Source organism: Amphiprion ocellaris, chromosome 12 (genome assembly GCF_022539595.1).
Source record: "Amphiprion ocellaris isolate individual 3 ecotype Okinawa chromosome 12, ASM2253959v1, whole genome shotgun sequence".
Taxonomy (NCBI): Eukaryota; Metazoa; Chordata; class Actinopteri; family Pomacentridae; genus Amphiprion; species Amphiprion ocellaris.
In genome coordinates this window covers 2,804,812-2,822,653 of record NC_072777.1, presented here as the reverse complement: position 1 = coordinate 2,822,653, position 17,842 = coordinate 2,804,812, and the positions used below count along the sequence as shown (strand labels likewise).

At 34.7% G+C, this 17,842-nt stretch overlaps 1 protein-coding gene across 4 annotated transcripts in view; it reads right to left on the bottom strand.

Moving 5' to 3' along the window:
• Window positions 1-2,538: 2,538 nt before the first annotated feature.
• Window positions 2,539-17,842, bottom strand: part of trdn (triadin) — a 23,385-nt gene continuing 8,081 nt past the window's right edge. The window contains exons 2-6 of one of the 4 annotated variants that reach the window (XM_023295254.3): window positions 15,082-15,280; window positions 5,938-5,961; window positions 5,630-5,677; window positions 3,814-3,981; window positions 2,539-2,698 (exon numbers count right to left, since the gene is read on the bottom strand). In XM_023295254.3, the coding sequence (XP_023151022.1) occupies window positions 2,676-2,698; window positions 3,814-3,981; window positions 5,630-5,677; window positions 5,938-5,961; window positions 15,082-15,268 (450 nt within the window). In that variant the 5' untranslated portion in view covers window positions 15,269-15,280 and the 3' untranslated portion in view covers window positions 2,539-2,675. Of the gene's footprint in view, window positions 2,699-3,813; window positions 3,982-5,629; window positions 5,678-5,937; window positions 5,962-11,042; window positions 11,085-15,081; window positions 15,281-17,842 lie in introns of all 4 variants that reach the window. The other 3 variants (XM_023295255.3, XM_035941519.2, XM_023295256.3) reach the window with 3 other exon arrangements.

Below are 17,842 nucleotides of genomic sequence, written 5' to 3'. Positions count from 1 at the left end.
AACACAAACCAGACAGAAAATGGCAAAAACGAGACACAAAACAATACAAACAAGACACAAAATGACAAAAACAGGACACAAAGCAACACAAACGGGACATAAAATGACACAAACGAAACACAAAACGACACAAATTAGACACAAATTGGCAAAAACAAGACAAATCAACACAAACGAGACACAAAACGACAAAAACAAGACACAAAACAACACAAATGGGACAAAAAACAAAACAAATAGGACAAAAAATGACAAAAATAAGATACAAAGCAACACAAAATGGCACAAACGAGACAAAAAACACAAAATAGGGGCTGGATTTTTTTTTCTATTTTGGTAATAACTGTAGGCATTTTTAATAAAATCTTTTAGCGCCCACAGTTAGTGAAATTGTGAAAATAGCAAAAAACGCCTAGAAAAAGTTTATTTGACTTGAGAGAGTATGTTTATAATTTGGTAATTTTTTATTTTTATTTTCACATTTCTAATGTAACTGAGCTGATTTTGCTGCTAGCATTAACCATCAGTACTTTAAAACACTTCACTCATCCATTTCTACCATTGATTCATTTTTGATTTTCAGGGAAATTTTTCTCTCTTCCTCCGGTTTTCCTTTCATTTTGCTTGTTCCCTTCATCTTTTTTATTCGGTCCTGTTTAACTCACACCGTTCCTCCTTATCTCCAGAACAACTGTGTGAATTAGTATTTCCATCTCCCTCCATCATCTCATGTTGGAGCTCCTCGTTGGAGTCGCTGCAGGGAACTCGGTCCTTATCGACTCCGTTCATCTTCCCGCCCTGCAGGCTGCTGCCGTTAGCTCGTAGCCTGTTAGCCCCGTGCTTCCAGTCATCGGTCGTCTTCAACTCCATCACCTGCCGAGCAGATAAATGGAAAGAGGAGGCAGGAAATGGAAGTGAAAGCATCTGGTTTTGTTTGAATCACACGTCGGATTCTACAACAGAAAACTCTCCAGTACGAGGAGTCAGTTTTATTCCAGTTATGGTTAAAAACAACAACAAAAAAAAACCTGGTAACAGCTGATGTTTTAGACTTGCAGTTAAAGTTAGTTGTTTGTTTAAAGGAGGAGAAAAACTCAATACAGCATCTTCCTAAAGTGATGAAAACACGTTTCTTCGTGTTTCCCGTGTAAGCTGGTTTATTGGAAAACTTTTTCTGAAATACTGAACAAAAAATGGAAAGAATAAGGAATACATTTTCTGAATAAATCACTTCATGATACTTTTTACTTAATGCTGGACTCCATATAAATTAGTATCTGTCATATTCAAGGCACACAAGTTCACTATCAGTTCACACAATATAAATCTCTGTATGTCACATTATACTACAATTTTAAATCTGGTTTCTGTGCCGACTGTCCAGAGCTGACAAAACAACACAAAATGGCACAAACAAGGCCGATCAGGTCACCTGATAAAAAAGGACACGTCACATGACGCTCTGAAGAAGACTGCAGTTGCAGGTGAAACATGTCAGCGAAGGTAAAACCATCTTATCTTTGATTTGTCAGTGTGAAAAAATAACCTTTTCCTGTTGAGCTTCACGGCTGTCAATACTTATGTACATGTGATTTCTCAGGTTTTTTATTTTTAATAAATTTGCAACAATTTCAAAAATACTTTTTTCACATTGTCATTATGGGGTGTTGTGTGTAGAATTTTGAGGAAAAAAATGGATTTAATCCATTTTGGAATAAGGCTGTAACATTAAAAAAAATTGGAAAAAGTGAAGCGCTGTGAATACTTTCCTGATGTACTGTACTGTACAATAAATGACATCAAGTAGAAAGTTCAGCAGCCAGAACACACAAACAGACTTTTAGGGTTGTAGTGACTAAAATAGTAGCTCCTCTTTAATCCACCAAATGGCTGGAAGATGCTAGAAAATATAATAAAACTGGCAAGTTATCTTTAGACAAACTAAATGCTCCCAATCTGGAGCCTTATTGGCCCAAATTCATCCTAAATCTACATAATAATCTAGTTTTTCACCATTAAATCATTTAAATCTGGTTATTTTCAACTGAAATGATAAAAACAGACACTAATACTCATTTAATGTCTGAAAAAAATACCTTTATCTGTTATTTAGCTGCTGCTTTTAGATGATCTGTATGTTTTCAGATGAGCTGGGATACACAAAGTGCTGTTTCAGTTTTAATTTAGTGAAAGAATCGTCTCATCTCATTTCAAAAAGACAGAACAGACCTTATATAACGTATAAGTAGAGAAACGCAGACAGCTTGCTGGCTGTCTCGCCCACACAGCGTCTCTTTTGTAGAAGAAAAATCAGCTACAAAGACCCAGACAATACATTAATTACATCAAGAGCAACGGAGGCCGTTTGATTTCTGACTCTTTGTAGCACAAATACACTAAAAATGTGAATTCACAACACGAACAGCTCGTTTTAAGAAGTTTAAACTTGACTTTATGTGCATCTGTTTGAATAAACATCAACTCTGACATGGTGTAAAATCAGCAGGTCCATTTAAGAAAAGAAACCAAAGCCCAAAGTTCAGTTTGGGGAGTTTTTAATTCATCAAATTCCATTTAATAACTGACAGAAAATAACATCAGAGTGGTTTAATTTACAACATCCTCGACCTTCAGTTCCTCTTCTTCTTCTAATGCTTTCAATGTTCTCGTCTCCTTCAAAGTTCCTCTGAGTGGAAAGCTGAAGAACACAATTAGAATAAATACTGGAACACATGGTGAACTACTGATTGCAGCTATTTCACACAGAGAAAAGGTTCTTTAAATGTAAAAAAACAGCTGATATTTCTAGTAACTGTTCTCCATCTGTCTGCTGGTTCTTTGACCTTTAACGTGTTCTTTTAATAAATTGTTCCTTTTGTTCTTCATGTAAAAACACAACTTTACGTCCCGTCAGTCTCAGAACATCTTCTAAATATTACCCAGCTGGATTTTTCTTTAATCCAAAAACGTTCTGAGAAAGTTCTGCAAAGTTCTACTAATGTTTTGAGCAGGAAGTTTTCTTTAGTTTCCAGAATCCAGAATGTTCTTCTTCGAGGTAGGAGAACTAAAGATGTTCTAAAAGTGTTTGACAAAAACATCGTAGTGCTCTAATGTTCCCATAAGTTAAAGTTACACTGAAAATGTTCTTTTTTGGTCTCGTGTTACACCGTGGAATGTTATGGGAATGTTTTGTAGATCCTATAATGTGTTCCTTGAAGAACATCTCCAAACCAACCCCAGAACATTGCAGGGAGAATGTTCCACCCTTGTACAGGAACATCTCCTAAAAAATGGAAAACATTGTTTGAATGTTGGTTTGAAACATTCCTCCTTTGAGAATGTTCTATACAGAACGTTCTATAAAGTGTTCCCCCAGCAAAAGGGCCAAATGTTCCACCTTTCATATATCACAACACAGGAATGCTATAAAAAATGATAAAACAGAGAATGTTCGTTAAATGTTTTCATGTTATACTGTGGAACATTTTTGGAACGTTTTATAGATCCTAAGATTTCTTTTTCCACCAAAAAATGTTCAAAGATTTCCCAAAGAATGTTGAAAATGTGGACATCAGAAGTTTCACTGTGAAAATATAGATTTGTTCCACATTTTCAAACTTTAAAACGGGTCAGTTTTGACCAGCAGGACGACACGAGGGTTAAAGGAACATTTCTTCTGATAATTGATGTGAAGTTCATCTCCTTCCTCCCAGAATGTGGTGTTAAAATGCTTTTAATTCATGATGGTTCTTGCTGGATGAAGAACATGAGTGATTATTGATGGTTAGTGAGTGTGAGCTGATGTTCTCTTACATGTGAGCGTTTCGGTTAGCTGCTGAATACCTTCCTCCTCCTCCTCATCAGGAGCCACCAGACTGGCTGCAAAGCTCCACAGCATCTCCAGCCAATCAGCGCTCTCCTCCGCCGTGATGTCAGCAGGGACCACGGCGGGGCTCGATCTTACTGGACGGATCCCACCTACTGTAAATAAGAATAAAAATATAAAACATTAAAACTAAATCTGAAGAGAAGAGGTGCTTTCTTTTGAATTTTTTATGCATCGAATTTAAGTTAAACTGCATGAAGGAAAACAGAGATTTTCATGTAAATAAATGTTCGTTAGACCAAATAAGCAAACAAGATGGTGATAAAATTATAATAAATCTTTGCATTTACAGCATTACGAGCTAATATAAGTCTGCGGTGACATTCCTGTGCAAAAAAGTGTCATAATTTTGCATTCGACTGCAAGGTGGAACTTGGAATTTTTCCTTTTTGTCAAGAAAAAAAGAAAAGAAAACACCACAAAAAGTCACATTTTCAGCTTGTTAACACAAGTAAGGTTTCTCCAAGTCATCATCTACTATTAACTCTCTTGCTGTCTTCATTTACAGGCACCAAAAAATAGTGTTTCCTTGTCTGAAAAAAATCCAGAAAATCAGCAAAAAAATTCCCCAAATTTCTGAAAATTTGCAAAACCTTCAGGAAGAAAATTCCAATGATTCCTTAAAAGTTTCCCTTAAAAGTTTTATTTTAAATTTTTTTTTCCCCCAAATTTGGCAAGAAAATTCTTGCAAATATTTTCAAAAAATGAGTAAAAATATCTAGTGATCACATATATATCAGTAAAACTTCTAATATTTTCTTTAAGAACATTCACAAAAAAAATTGTGAATTTGTGAATTTCACTGGATTTTGGTTGATTTTTTTGTGAATGTTCTTAAGAAACATTTTTAACATTTCTTTTTTTCCACCAAAAAACGTTCAAAGATTTCCCAAAAATGTTGAAAATGTGGACATCAGAAGTTTCACTGTGAAAATAATATTTTTTTTGCATATTTTCAAACTTTAAAACGGGTCAGTTTTGATTCGCAGGACAACATGAGGGTTAAAACATCTGTACATGTGAAAAGTGCACATCCTTTATGTAGTCTTTGTTTTCTACATTCTAGTTTTTGTTGTATTTTCTAGTTTTTTTGCCTCTTTTATTGAATTTAGGTGCATAATAGTTTATTAAATCCATTTATTTTGCTTCTTTCTACAATTTTCAGTTCAAGGATTCAGATCCGGGACACAGACGAGGAACAAAAAGTGGCCTTCAATGCAAAGAGGCTTAAAAATCATGCAGGTGAAGAAACAGAAAGCAAACAAAGAGTTCAGGAACAAACAACGTAAACAAATCCAAAAAAATGGAAACATGAAGACACAAAGAGGTGAACAGAAAATCAAATGAAGAAACCATGGTTGAATTTATACAAGGAAACCGACAGCTTTTTGTGGCTGTTAATGAGATTTTTCTTCAGCAGATTGATCCAGTTTCTACAGTTTTGGTGACTTTGTTCTTCTGCAGGTCTTTCCATATCTTAAAATCCACATATTTATCAGCAATTTGATACTTTAGAAGATTTTTTTGTAGAATAAGCTGTATTAAAATGATGTTTAAGGACATTTTTACCCAGCAACCACCTAGTATTTCTACAGACGTGTACTGTATGAATGTAAATGACATGTGGGTGTTATTTTCCTGCCTCCATGCAGCTGTTAGAACTTTCTTATGTCCCTGTAGGTCTCTACAAAAACATGATTTAAATGTTGTAGTGAACGTGATAGAGAGGAAGTTTCTGCTTGCCTCTGGGCTTCATTCCTCTCTTGGCGATGGCAGGTGGAGGAGGAAGACCTGAAACAGACGTAAACATCAGCGACGCTAAGATGCTGAGAGGAAAATAAAAACACAAACAAACAAAGATCATCGGCAGCCTTCAGCTCAGCTCACTGCAGATTTCATTCAGTGTTAGATTCACAGTTTTAACGCAGATAAAAAGGGAAACGCACACTTTTCATACCGAACATGTTATTTCTCCACGATGCAGAACACAACAACAAACAACAACAACAACAACAACAACAACAATCCAAGCAGAATTAAAACACGTTTACCTGCTTTTCCACCTCTGACGTCGTCTGTAAACATGAAGCAGCGTCACTCACCAGCTTTATTCCAGTCAGTTCAACCCATAAATAAGCCAAGAAACATGGTGGAACCAATTCCTGATCTGGCAACGATGTTTCCAAAAACGTTCTGAGAAAGTTCTACTAACGTTTTTGGAGGGAAATTTTCTTTCAATTTCCAGAATGTTCTTCTTGAAATTTGTTTGTTGACAACATCATTAGACCATTTTGCCACGATGTTCCGGAAAACATTCTTGCGGTGACATTGTGAGAACGTTTTATTGATTCCATAATGTGTTCCCTCAAGAACATCCTCAGAACATTTCAACCAGAATGTTTCACCTGTGTTAATATATCGCAATACAGGAACGTCTTATAAAGAACCTTCTGTCATCTGAGGTCTCAACAACATCGTGAAAACTTTTTTCTGAATGTTGTACTGAGAATGCTGGATTTTGGTTGATTTTTATGTGAATGTTCTTAAAGAAAATATTAGAAGTTTCACTGATATATATGGAATCACTTTAGATATTTTTAGGATTTTTTTTGGAAGATTTTTACTCATTTTTAAAAAAATATTTACAAGAATTTTCTTGCCAAATTTGGGAGATTTTTTTTTTTTTAAAGATAAAACTTTTAAGGGAAACTTTTAAAGAATTATTGGAATTTTCTTCCTGAAGGTTTTGCAAATTTTCAGAAATTTGGGGGAATTTTTTTTTCTGAATTTCTGGATTTCTTTCAGACAAGGAAACAATATTTTTTGGTGCCCGTAAGTGAAGACAACAGGAGGGTTAGAGTTTTCCACCTTTGTTAATATATCACATTACAGGAACATTCTATTACAATCATCTGAGGCCTCAATAACATTTGGAAAACATTTTTTGAAAATATCCCCACAGTGAAGCACGGTGGTGGCAGTATCATCATGTGGGGATGCTAACCCTTGCAATATTACAGATTAAAAAATCAATGAAATTATGAGAAATATTAGTGCAAAGTTATTTATTTTTTAATCAGCACTTTCTGACATATTGTTGTTCAAACAACCTCAAATTTCAAGGTGACTGGCAATTTTTAAGAATAATTATCTCGGAAAGTATTTAATACATGAAGCTGAAATTTCACAGATGCAAATTTAAACAAGCAAAGTTTATGATGGAAAAGTTTCAAGCAAATCAGAGACTGCTGAGCAGAAGGAACCTGATGATTTGAGATGGAAGTGACTTTAAAACCCATTTTTCATCATTTAAATCTAAGCTAATTAGTGCTATTTTAGCTTTATGTTGCACTGATTTTCAGAAGAACCACAGATTTAGTTTGTAGAAGGTGCATCCATCATGCAGCGTGACTTCTGTGAAGGTAAAAACTGTTCTGAAGCTGCTCTTCAGACAAACTGCTGCAGGTGTTTTGCATCCATCTCTCTGAGGAACACTCGGATTAGCACATTTATCGCTAAAGCGCTAAACGCATTGCTGTGCTTCCCTCTGAGGATCTCTCTAATTTCCCTCCTCGCCTGGTGTGGAGGAGTCGCATCGACCACTGGAGCCTCATAAACAGCTGATTAATGCACAGACATTTCCTCTGACTGGCACCGCAGACGCCGAGCTTTTATTCCTTCTTCCACTCTTTTCCCTCGTCGTCTTACTTTCATGTTCTCTGCCTTTTGGTTTTGTAGTTTAGCACATCAAAAATGATAAAAAACACACAAAAAAGATGAAAAACACAAATTGTGCTGCAGAGATTTAAAGAAAGAACTCCAGAAAAACTCTCAGAAGAAGCTAAATGATGCTCAGATTTCTATTTTTTCTGATAATGAGGCTGATATTGTGGCAGTTTTAACATCCAAATCAAAGAATAAACACTGAATCCTGAGGTTTTCCATCTGTTTCTATCCCTGCATTTCCTTTATGTTAAAGAACAACCACTTGCATTAAAGATGATTTTTTTTTCCGTCAGAGAAAGAAAGGTGTTTTCCATCCTGCTGCCTTTTATCCACTCGGCTTTAATCTCCTCTGAATTATTGTATTTTTCTACATCTCCGTTCCTGTATCTGCTTCATTGTGTTTAATTCTTCTGCTGACTCTCCGTGTCCTCATCTAACCCTAAACCGAGTTTCCACGCTGAAACTGAATGACTGATATTGCAGACTTTATGCTTTTCTCATAACATGAGTCATAAAAAAACAACCTTCTATCTCTGCCCTGCTGCTGTGACAGGAATTGAAGCAGTGAAGCATGGTGGTGGCAGTATCATTATGTGGAAATGCAGTATTTCAGATTATAAATCAATGACATGATGAGAAAAACTGTGAAAATTTTAGGCTTTTATCTTTAATAGTTCCTGAGATATTGTGTAGACTAGATGCTATTTTTAATGGACACCAAACACTGCATGTCTTAATAAACATCCCCACAGTGAAGCACGGTGGTGGCAGTATCATCATGTGGGGATATCTCTCAGCTTTGCACTATTACAGATTATAAATCAATGACATGATGAGAAATAATAGTGCAAATTTCATTTTTATCATTGTTTTTGACCCATTTATGGGGGTCATCTCAGGGTCACAGAATAACCACTTAAGATGATTTTATTTCCACCAGAGAAAGAAAGAAAAAACAAGGGTTTGTCTCTGTCTGTTTTCCATCCTGCTGCATTTTATCCACTGCTTCATTGTGTTTCGTTTTCCTGCAGACTGTCTGTGTCCTCGTCTAACCCTAAACTGAGCTTCCACGTTGAAATTGAATGAGTGATATTTCAGACTTTATGCTTTATGTTCCCATAACATGAGCAATAAAAAAACAACGTTCTATCTCTGCTCCGTCGCTGCGGCAGGAATTGAATTTTCGTCTTTTATGTCTAAAAAACCCCTGCTGTTCCACGTACGCGCTCTGTTTTTTATTGAAACGTCGTGCCGGGAGAAAAACCTTGTGATTAAAAATGCTGTCCGGCTTTTTGTCTCAGTCGGCCTGCAAATATTTGCTCTGGGAAATAGAAGATAACCGCGATGTTGGAGGACAGCGGCTCCTTAAACTCTGGAACTGTGTTTACTAGACCTGGATGAAAGATGCTTACTTGTCTCCACTGCATGAAAAGTGGTTTAGGAAAAGAGTAAAATCTCATTCAAGGACTTCTGGGTTTTGGTTTTATTCTCTGAATTTCTGTTTTGTGGCCAAAAAGATGCTTTTTCCTTTAATTTGTCACCTAACCATAGCTGTGAAGATTGAAAAACTCTAAAAACAATGAATTAAATCAAGAAGTCGATCAAGGCAGTACCAGCTTAAATTTTCTTTGTTCCAAAAGCGTTCTGCAGAGTTCTACTAATGAAGAACGTTTACTTTTAGTTCCCAGAATGTTCTTCTTAAAGGTGGGATAACTAAACATGTTCTAAAAATGTTTGGTGGCGACTGAAGCTAAAATCAAATTAATGAAAGTTACACTGAGAACGTTCCTCCTTTGTTACCATGAAATACCGTGGAACGTCCTATAGATTCTATAATGTTCTCTCCACAACATCCTCAGAACATTATAGTATTATAATGTTCCACCTTTGTTAATATAGCATGTTACAGGAACATTCTATAAAGAATGTTTGTCATCTAAGATGTCGATAAGATCCTGAAAACGTTTTTTTGAATGTTGCATTGAGAACATCTTTCATTTGTTTTCACTGTGGGAAAGTCTTACGGTAGAACGTTCTCTGATGTGCTCCTCAAGAACATCAACAAAACATCCCCAGAACATTGCAATCTGAATGTTCCACCTTTGTCAATATAACAGTACAGGAACGTTTTATCAAAGTCACTGTGGCCTTGAGAACATCCAGAGAACATTTTTTGGATGTTGGTTTGAGGACATTCTTCTGTTGTTATAGTTCTGGAAACATCTTATAGGAGAACGTTCTATAATGTGTTCCCTCAACAAAATGTCAAATGTTCCAGATTACAGGAACGTTAGAGAATGTTCTGTGAAAAAACGTTCTGTCATCTAAGGCTTCGATAACATCTGGAAAACATTGTTTGAATGTTGTTTTGAGAACGTTCTTTGTTATTATGGATCACTGTGAGAATGTTTTATAGAAGAACATTTTATATTGTGTTCCTTAAGAACATCCTCAGAACATTGGAGGCAAAATGTTCCACCTTTGTTGTATATTACAGTACAGGTACGTTTTACACAAATTATCTGAGGCCTTGATAACATCTGGAAAACATTTTATGAATGTTGCTTTGAGAACGTTCCTCCTTCCTTACAACAGAACATGATCTGTGGGAGCGTTCTCTGTCTGCCAGCTGATGTTCTAAAAGGTAAATCAACACTGAATCCATTAATCCTGCGGAACATTTACAAAATCTTCAACATTCTGACTGAAGAACATCTAAGAACCTGAACAAAGTGACGTTCGAGGGCAGAAAACAAGCGACTTCACCCACAGGTGGATGTAAATTTTTGTTCTGATTTAGTGCTGATTTACCCTTTAACTCTCCTGTTGTCCTCATTTACAGGCACCAAAAAGTTTCCTTGTCTGAAAGAAATCCAAAAATTCTGCAAAAAAATTCCCCAAATTTCTGAAAATTTGCAAAACCTTCAGGAAGAAAATTCCAATAATTCTTTAAAAGTTCCCCTTAAAAGTTTTATTTAAAAAAAAAAAAAAACAACCCAAATTTGGCAAGAAAATTCTTGAAAATATTTTCAAAAAATGAGTAAAAATCTTCCAAAAAAATCCTAAAAATATCTAAAGTGATTCCATATATATCAGTAAAACTTCTAATATTTTCTTTAAGAACATTCACATAAAAATCAACCAAAATCCAGCGAAATTTGCTGGATTTTGGTTGATTTTTATGTGAATGTTCTTAAGAAACATTTTTAACATTTGGTTTTTTCCACCAAAAAATGTTCAAAGATTTCCCAAAAATGTTGAAAATGTGGACATCAGAAGTTTCACTGTGAAAATATATTTTCACACTTTAAACCAGGTCAGTTTTGACCCACAGGATGACACGAGGGTTAAACAGATTAGACTTCCACATGCAACGTTCCACATCCAAGCCGTGCATCCAAACCACGGTTCCGCTGGTGTTGGTTTTTACCGGGAGATAAACAAACGGGGTCGTCACAGTATGAAGTGTAGTCTGTGGATGGGATGGCAGGTGATGGGCGGCGTGAGGATGGAGAATAGAGGAGTTAGAGATGAGAGGGTGGGACTATCCTGCAGGATAGCCCTCGTACATGGTGATGGTGCAGGAGAACGTGGAGGAGAACGTGGAGGAGAACGTGGAGGAGAACGTGGAGGAGAACGTGGAGGAGAACGTGGTGATGTGAGCAGAACGGATAGAAAGGTCATTACTGCAGTGGATTAGCTGCACACTGGAGCCACACAGGGATTGACTTCCTTTTGTGAGCAGGAGAAGTTTGACCTTTGAGGTTTATTCACTGTACTTCATCAAATGTGAGCTGATGATGGAGGTTTATGGGTTCTAGACGTTCTACAAAAGAGCAGTTTGGTTCTAAATGCCGGGAAAATAGGGGAAAAAAAGTCCAAATAAACCTTATTTATGAGTATAAATATTATGAGAAACATGATTTGATAAATAAACTAGACTGGACTGATCACTGTGGGAACGTCTTACAGAAGAACGTTCTATAATGTGTTCCCTCAACAAACAGACAAAATGTTCCACCTTCAATAAATCACATTACAGGAACGTTATAAAATGTTCTGTATAAAAACATTCTATGATCTTAATGAATGCTGGTTTGAGAATGTTTCTCCTTCGTTATCGTGGAACATTGTGAGAATGTTTTTATATAAATACGTTCTATAATAGGTTCCTCGACAACATTGTGCATTGAACATCACAGTAGAGGAATGTTCTATTTATTATTTGACTATTGATTTGGGAACATTCCTTCTTTGTTATTATAGAGCATCGTCTATTTTTTTTTGATAATTTAAATAAAATGTTCCTTTTTTGTTTCAAAAATGTTCTTCAAGTTCTACTAATGATTTGAGTGACAAGTTTTGTTTCTTTTAGTTCCCTGAATGTTTTTTCCGAGGTTTTTTTGACTCTCCTAACGTTCTCAAAAGTGACACTCAGAACGTTTTTCCTCTGTTATCAGAGAAGATTACAGGAATGTTATAAAATGTTCTGCATAAAAACATTCTGTGATCTTTTTGAATGTTGGTTTACGAACATTTCCCCTTTGTTGTCGAGGAATATTATGAGAACGTTTGTATAGAAGAACGTTCTATAATGTGGTTCCTCAACAATATCCCCAAAATATCCTCAGAACATTTCAAGTAAAATGTTCCACCTTTGTTTGTGTGGAACATAATCATCTGAGGCCTTGATAACATCTGGAAAACACTTCTTGAATGTTCCTTTGAGAATGTTCCCTCATTATTAGAGCTTCTAAGTAGTGTTATCCAACATCGTGGCAACGTTCCCTACTAGCTAATTTTATTTTATTCTAAAAACCTATGGAGAAAGTTCTGCAAAGTTCCCAGAGTGTTCTTCTTCGAGGTAGCTAAAGATGTTCTAGAAATGGTTGGTGAGAACATTGTTGCACTAATAGTTTGGGAACGTTCCTACGTTGTTATCCGATTGCTGTAATTACGTTGCAGGTCAGTAGAAGTTAATAAAATCATTAAATACACCAAATTATTCTGCTGTTATTGGAAACTTCTAATTAGTAACTAATTATTATTTGGATTAAGATGAAACTTTATTGATCTACCTGGAATTTTACAAACCAATCAGCAGTAAGCATTAAAATCAGTTTCAACTTTAGTTGCTAATTATAGTCCAAAATCTGCCGAAAAAGTACTTTAAGTATGTTTTGATGCAGAACTTTTACTAGAATGCAGGACTTTTACCCGTAGCAGAGTATTTCTACACTGTAGTCGTGTTTCTGTTACTTAAGTATGAGGTCTGAGTGCTTCTGCCACCTCCGGTTTTTCTTTATTTTTGTGATTTAAATCCACCCGGATGCTTCGTTGCCGTCAGCTCTTCTCATTATCTGCAGATATGAATTAACGGTTCTATAATCCTGATCACAGAACGTCTGAACGGTCTTTAGCAGAACACAAGACGTTTGAAGGAGGATCTGGAGTGTTTCGTTTTACTTCAACTAATCAACAGCGTCGCCGGGAAATTCATTCTGTGTTATCTGAAGTAATTAAAGCAGGATCACAGAAAACACAGTGTGATCACTGGAGACAATTAAGTGTTGAGTCGGAGATAATGAGATTAAAACGAGTTTCTGAGGCAGCAGCTGATGATGCAAAGCAGGTGATTAAAAATCTGCAGAAACACTGAATTCAAAATAATCATCAGTGACACATCCCAGACTGTGTTCATGAAAAACGTATACTTTGCACCTTATTATATGAAAAATAATTCACTGTTTGTGTCCTTTATTCCTAGAAAATATAGAAGATTCATTTATGTTTATTTTTAGTGAGTTTATTTTAATTCAGCACTGCATAAAAACAATGTAGTCAATGTTGAAAATTGATAAATAGTTGGTAGTTATAATCAGGTCTGATGCTGAATGAAAATCTACCAAAATAAAAGCAGAAAATAAAAACATTTAATAGTTTTATAGTAGTATTTTTAATACAGAAAGTTTGACCTTTTTTTAAAAGAAGACACAAATAATGTCTTTTTTCCCCTAAAAAATAACAAAAAAAAAACAAAACAAAACAAAACAACAACGACATGATCTAACAGATTGGCATTTAATTGTAAATTAAATTGAATTAAATATTTGAAATCTAATTTGGTGAAAAAGGAAAAATATTCATATATAGTATTTTTTTTAAATAAAACTTTGTATGAAGTTCCAGCTGTACTATTTCTATATCTGACACTACACAAAAATGTAATAATTCATAGCAATCAATGTAGTTGCTAATAATTGGTATATTCTGAACTGTGATAACAATAAGGCAAATATATATTTTTCATCCTTTTTTTATTGTATGGAAACAAATTATGTTGTTGTGTGTTTTTCATGGAAAACAATAACATCATGTAAACAAACTAATTGCTGATATGTACAATACTGTGATAATTGTAAAAATAAATAAAAATGCATTTACCGCTTATTATATGGAAAATTATGATTTTTGTGGGGATTAAAAAAATAACTTTAATGGAACCAAGTAAGCAAACATTTAAGGAATTTAAAGGGTTGAAATCCTGAAAAATTTATTAATATTTGGTTCAAAACTGATGTTAGTAAAAAAAAGAGGAAAATAATATTAATATATAATAGTTTTTTAACAATATTAATGACAATTACTATTATTAGTAGTAGTAGTAGCATTGATATTACTGTTATTATTACTATAATAATAATAATAATAATAATAATAATAATAATAATAATAATAATAATAATAATAATAATAATAATAATAATTATTATTATTATTATTATTATTATATATAATAATAATATATAATAATAATTTGTATTTAAACATCAGTGGCACTATTTAAACAAGCTGGAATTTAAAGGGATGAAATACAAAAAATTAATTAACATTTAGTCCAAAACTGTTGCTTGTTGAAAAAATGGAAAATAATATTAATATCTATTTTTATGGCAGGTTTTGGAGTTATTTCTGTCTTTAAGGTCCTCCGTTTGTGGCTCAACATTACAATCAAGCTGTCTGACTGTTTCTGTGTCCAAGTTAACACCAAGAAATGTCCTTTAATCCGTTCTGCAGGTGTACAAGTCTCCTTTAAGGACGTACACCCAGAAATACGGTGAACTGAACGTGTGAAAGTGAGAAAACTGTCATTTCCAAAGCATCCGTCTGTCAAGTGAACAGGAAACACACCAGATATTATAAACATGAGTTGAGATTTTTCTCTTTCCTGTATCTTGACGTCCGGATGCTGTTGAAAATATGAATTTCATGAGATTATGTCCACTTTTGAAGTCTGCTTCAAAAATGTCTGGAACAATGGAACATGGATATGTGACTGAAAATGGGTGAGTGGAAGGAAAGTGTCATTAGGAATTAAAATAAACACATTATAATCACATTTTAATGGTAAAAAATGGTAAAAATGATAAAAATTCAATCTTCTAAAAGGTGAGAATGAAGTGAACTACCTGCTAGAGTTTTATAGTCGAGCAGGTCAAACAGGACGATGGCGACTCCTGACCAGGTGATGATCAGAGCGATGACCAGCAGCCACGCCATCGGAGAGCTGAAGGTGAGAATGACGTCATCCAGGAACGTCCTCTGATTGGACCGAGACGCAGGGACCGCCTCTCCGCCGTTGCTCTGGCTGCTCATTGGTGGAGAGAGCTGGGGACAGGTAGAGAGAAAAGATGGATTTTCTCAGTTTTGTTACATTACAGACAACATCTAGTAAAATGAGAGAAAATGATGATTAATTTAATGTTATCTGTGAAAAAACTGATCAAAACTGTGAATAATGTCCACAAAAAACATTTTTTATGTTCTTTTATAATATTTGATCTTGAAATTACACAGTTTTACTGTATTTAAATCAGAAAAAAGATGTCAATATTTTACAGAAGAAGAAAAACAATCTATATTAAAGATTTTAAAATGGCAAATAATGGTTTGTCCTGTTATTTTATACATTTTACCAGTTTTTTCAAAATTGCATTACATATGTAGGAAAATTTATAGAAATAGTATTAATTTACATATAGAGTGTGAAAAATCAGATCAAACTTGTGTATAACAAGCACATAAAGCATCTTTGACGGGTTTTTTTTTTTTACAATATTTGATGTTGAAATGACAGTTTTATTGTATTTAAATCTACACAAAATCAATATTTTACAGGAGAAGAAGAAAAATAATGTATATTACTGTTAATGTGTCGGCATCAATTCAGACTTAAAGGCTGCCGTTGTGACTTTTGCTGAAAAAATGAGCAAAATGCTGCTTTAAACATGAAGCCATCACATTCAGCTGCTGTCAAATTAACATAAAAAAGTCTGAAAGTTGTTGTAATATAAACATTTTTACCTTTAAGCACATTATTAAGGTGCCTTTTGGATATTACATACTTTTATTGTTCAAAAATTGGACTAGAGATGCAAATTTTTAGTCTCCAATAGCAAAATCCTGTCACTATATAGAGCACTGTACGTCCTCCATCCACCCAGAGCTCCTCCCTACACACTGCATGTAAAAATCACATGAAAGTTTAGCTGCAGATGATGTTCTTCAACAGTTTCTACAAGGGGATTTTTTTATGTGCACAGTTTTGCAGCCATGAAATCACCTTTAAAACCACAAGTCATTCTCAAGAAAGTACTATTTGGATCAACTAAGCCTTTAAAAACAGAAGCACACGGGCAGAAAGTAGTATTTTAAGTGGAATAAACTCTGACCAGTTTGCCCTTTTAACTCAGTCAACAGCACATTTCTGTTCATGGCCGTCCAATAAACGTTATGGATCTCATTTGTTGCTGAAACGGTGCTTTTTCCAGGACACTGATACTGCTGAGCTCAGCATCCAAAGTGCCAATACCTATAAAAATCTTTAGGAAGTAAGCAGCCATGGACGAATACAAAGGAGACTTCATCAGATTTCTGCATAAAAATGAAGTTAGTTTAACCCTCGTGTCGTCCTGTGGGTCAAACTTAACCCGTTTTAAAGTTTGAAAATGTGGGAAAAAAAATATTTTCACTGTGAAACTTCTGATGTCCACATTTTCAACATTTTTGGGAAATCTTTGAACATTTCTTGGCAGAAAAAAACAAATGTTAAAAATGTTTCTTAAGAACATTCACAAAAAAAATCAATATGTTTGATTTTTTGTGAATATTCTTAAAGAAAATATTTGAAATTTTACTGATATATATGTAATCACTTTAGATATTTTTAGGATTTTTTTTGGAAGATTTTTACTCATTTTTTGAAAATATTTACAAGAATTTTCTTGCCAAATTTGGGGGATTTTTTTTTAAATAAAATTTTTAAGGGAAACTTTGAAGGAATTATTAGAATTTTCTTTCTGAAGGTTTTGCAAATTTTCAGAAATTTGAGGAATTTTTTGCTGAATTTTTTGATTTTTTTCAGACAAGGAAACAATACTTTTTGGTGCCCGTAAATGAAGACAGCAGAAGGGTTAAGCTACTGATCTCACCATAATTTAAATCTGGCCTTTACATGCAGTAATCTGCAGTAATATGTGCAGAAAGTACAACAGGATGCCACAGAAAAAAGAAATAAGAAAAATGACTTCTCTAAAGAAAGTTTTCATCTGATAACGTGATTATGTGCCTTTGTTTGTGTTCAGTATGTGCAGCTCTGCCGCGGTGTGTGTTCTCATATGAAGTGATAACGAGGCTGCAGATGTGAATTAAGGGCTCATTTGGAAGAAATACATCCTTCACTTTAAATAAACTCCGAAGGACGTCTGCGTCCATGATTCATTGCGACGCTCCTCATTGAGAGAATTCTCATCTTCGCTGCCAATTAATGTACAGTGAATGTGGAGCGGTGACAATGTTCCCGCCGCTGTGCCCTCATTATATTAGATTATATAGATACCTCAAGGCAGGATTCAGCTCATGTCACTGCTAACATTTCTGCCGGGGAGTTAAACTCAATCACTTAAGTAAATTGGCCCTATTATATCCCATTATGCAGCCGGACTACACAACGCTATTAAACAGCTAATGCAGCGACAAGTTGAAGCAGAAAGTAAGACCTTGTTTCCCACTTTAACCTGGTAAAGAGTTAAAGATGGAAAAATAAACCAGGACAAACTCACAGTTTTAAAAACCAAACTTTCTCCAAGTCGATTGTTTGGTTGACATGCTCTCATTTGAACAAATTCTCATTGGTTGAAAGACTCCAGTGTAACTTTCAGAAGGTAAAAA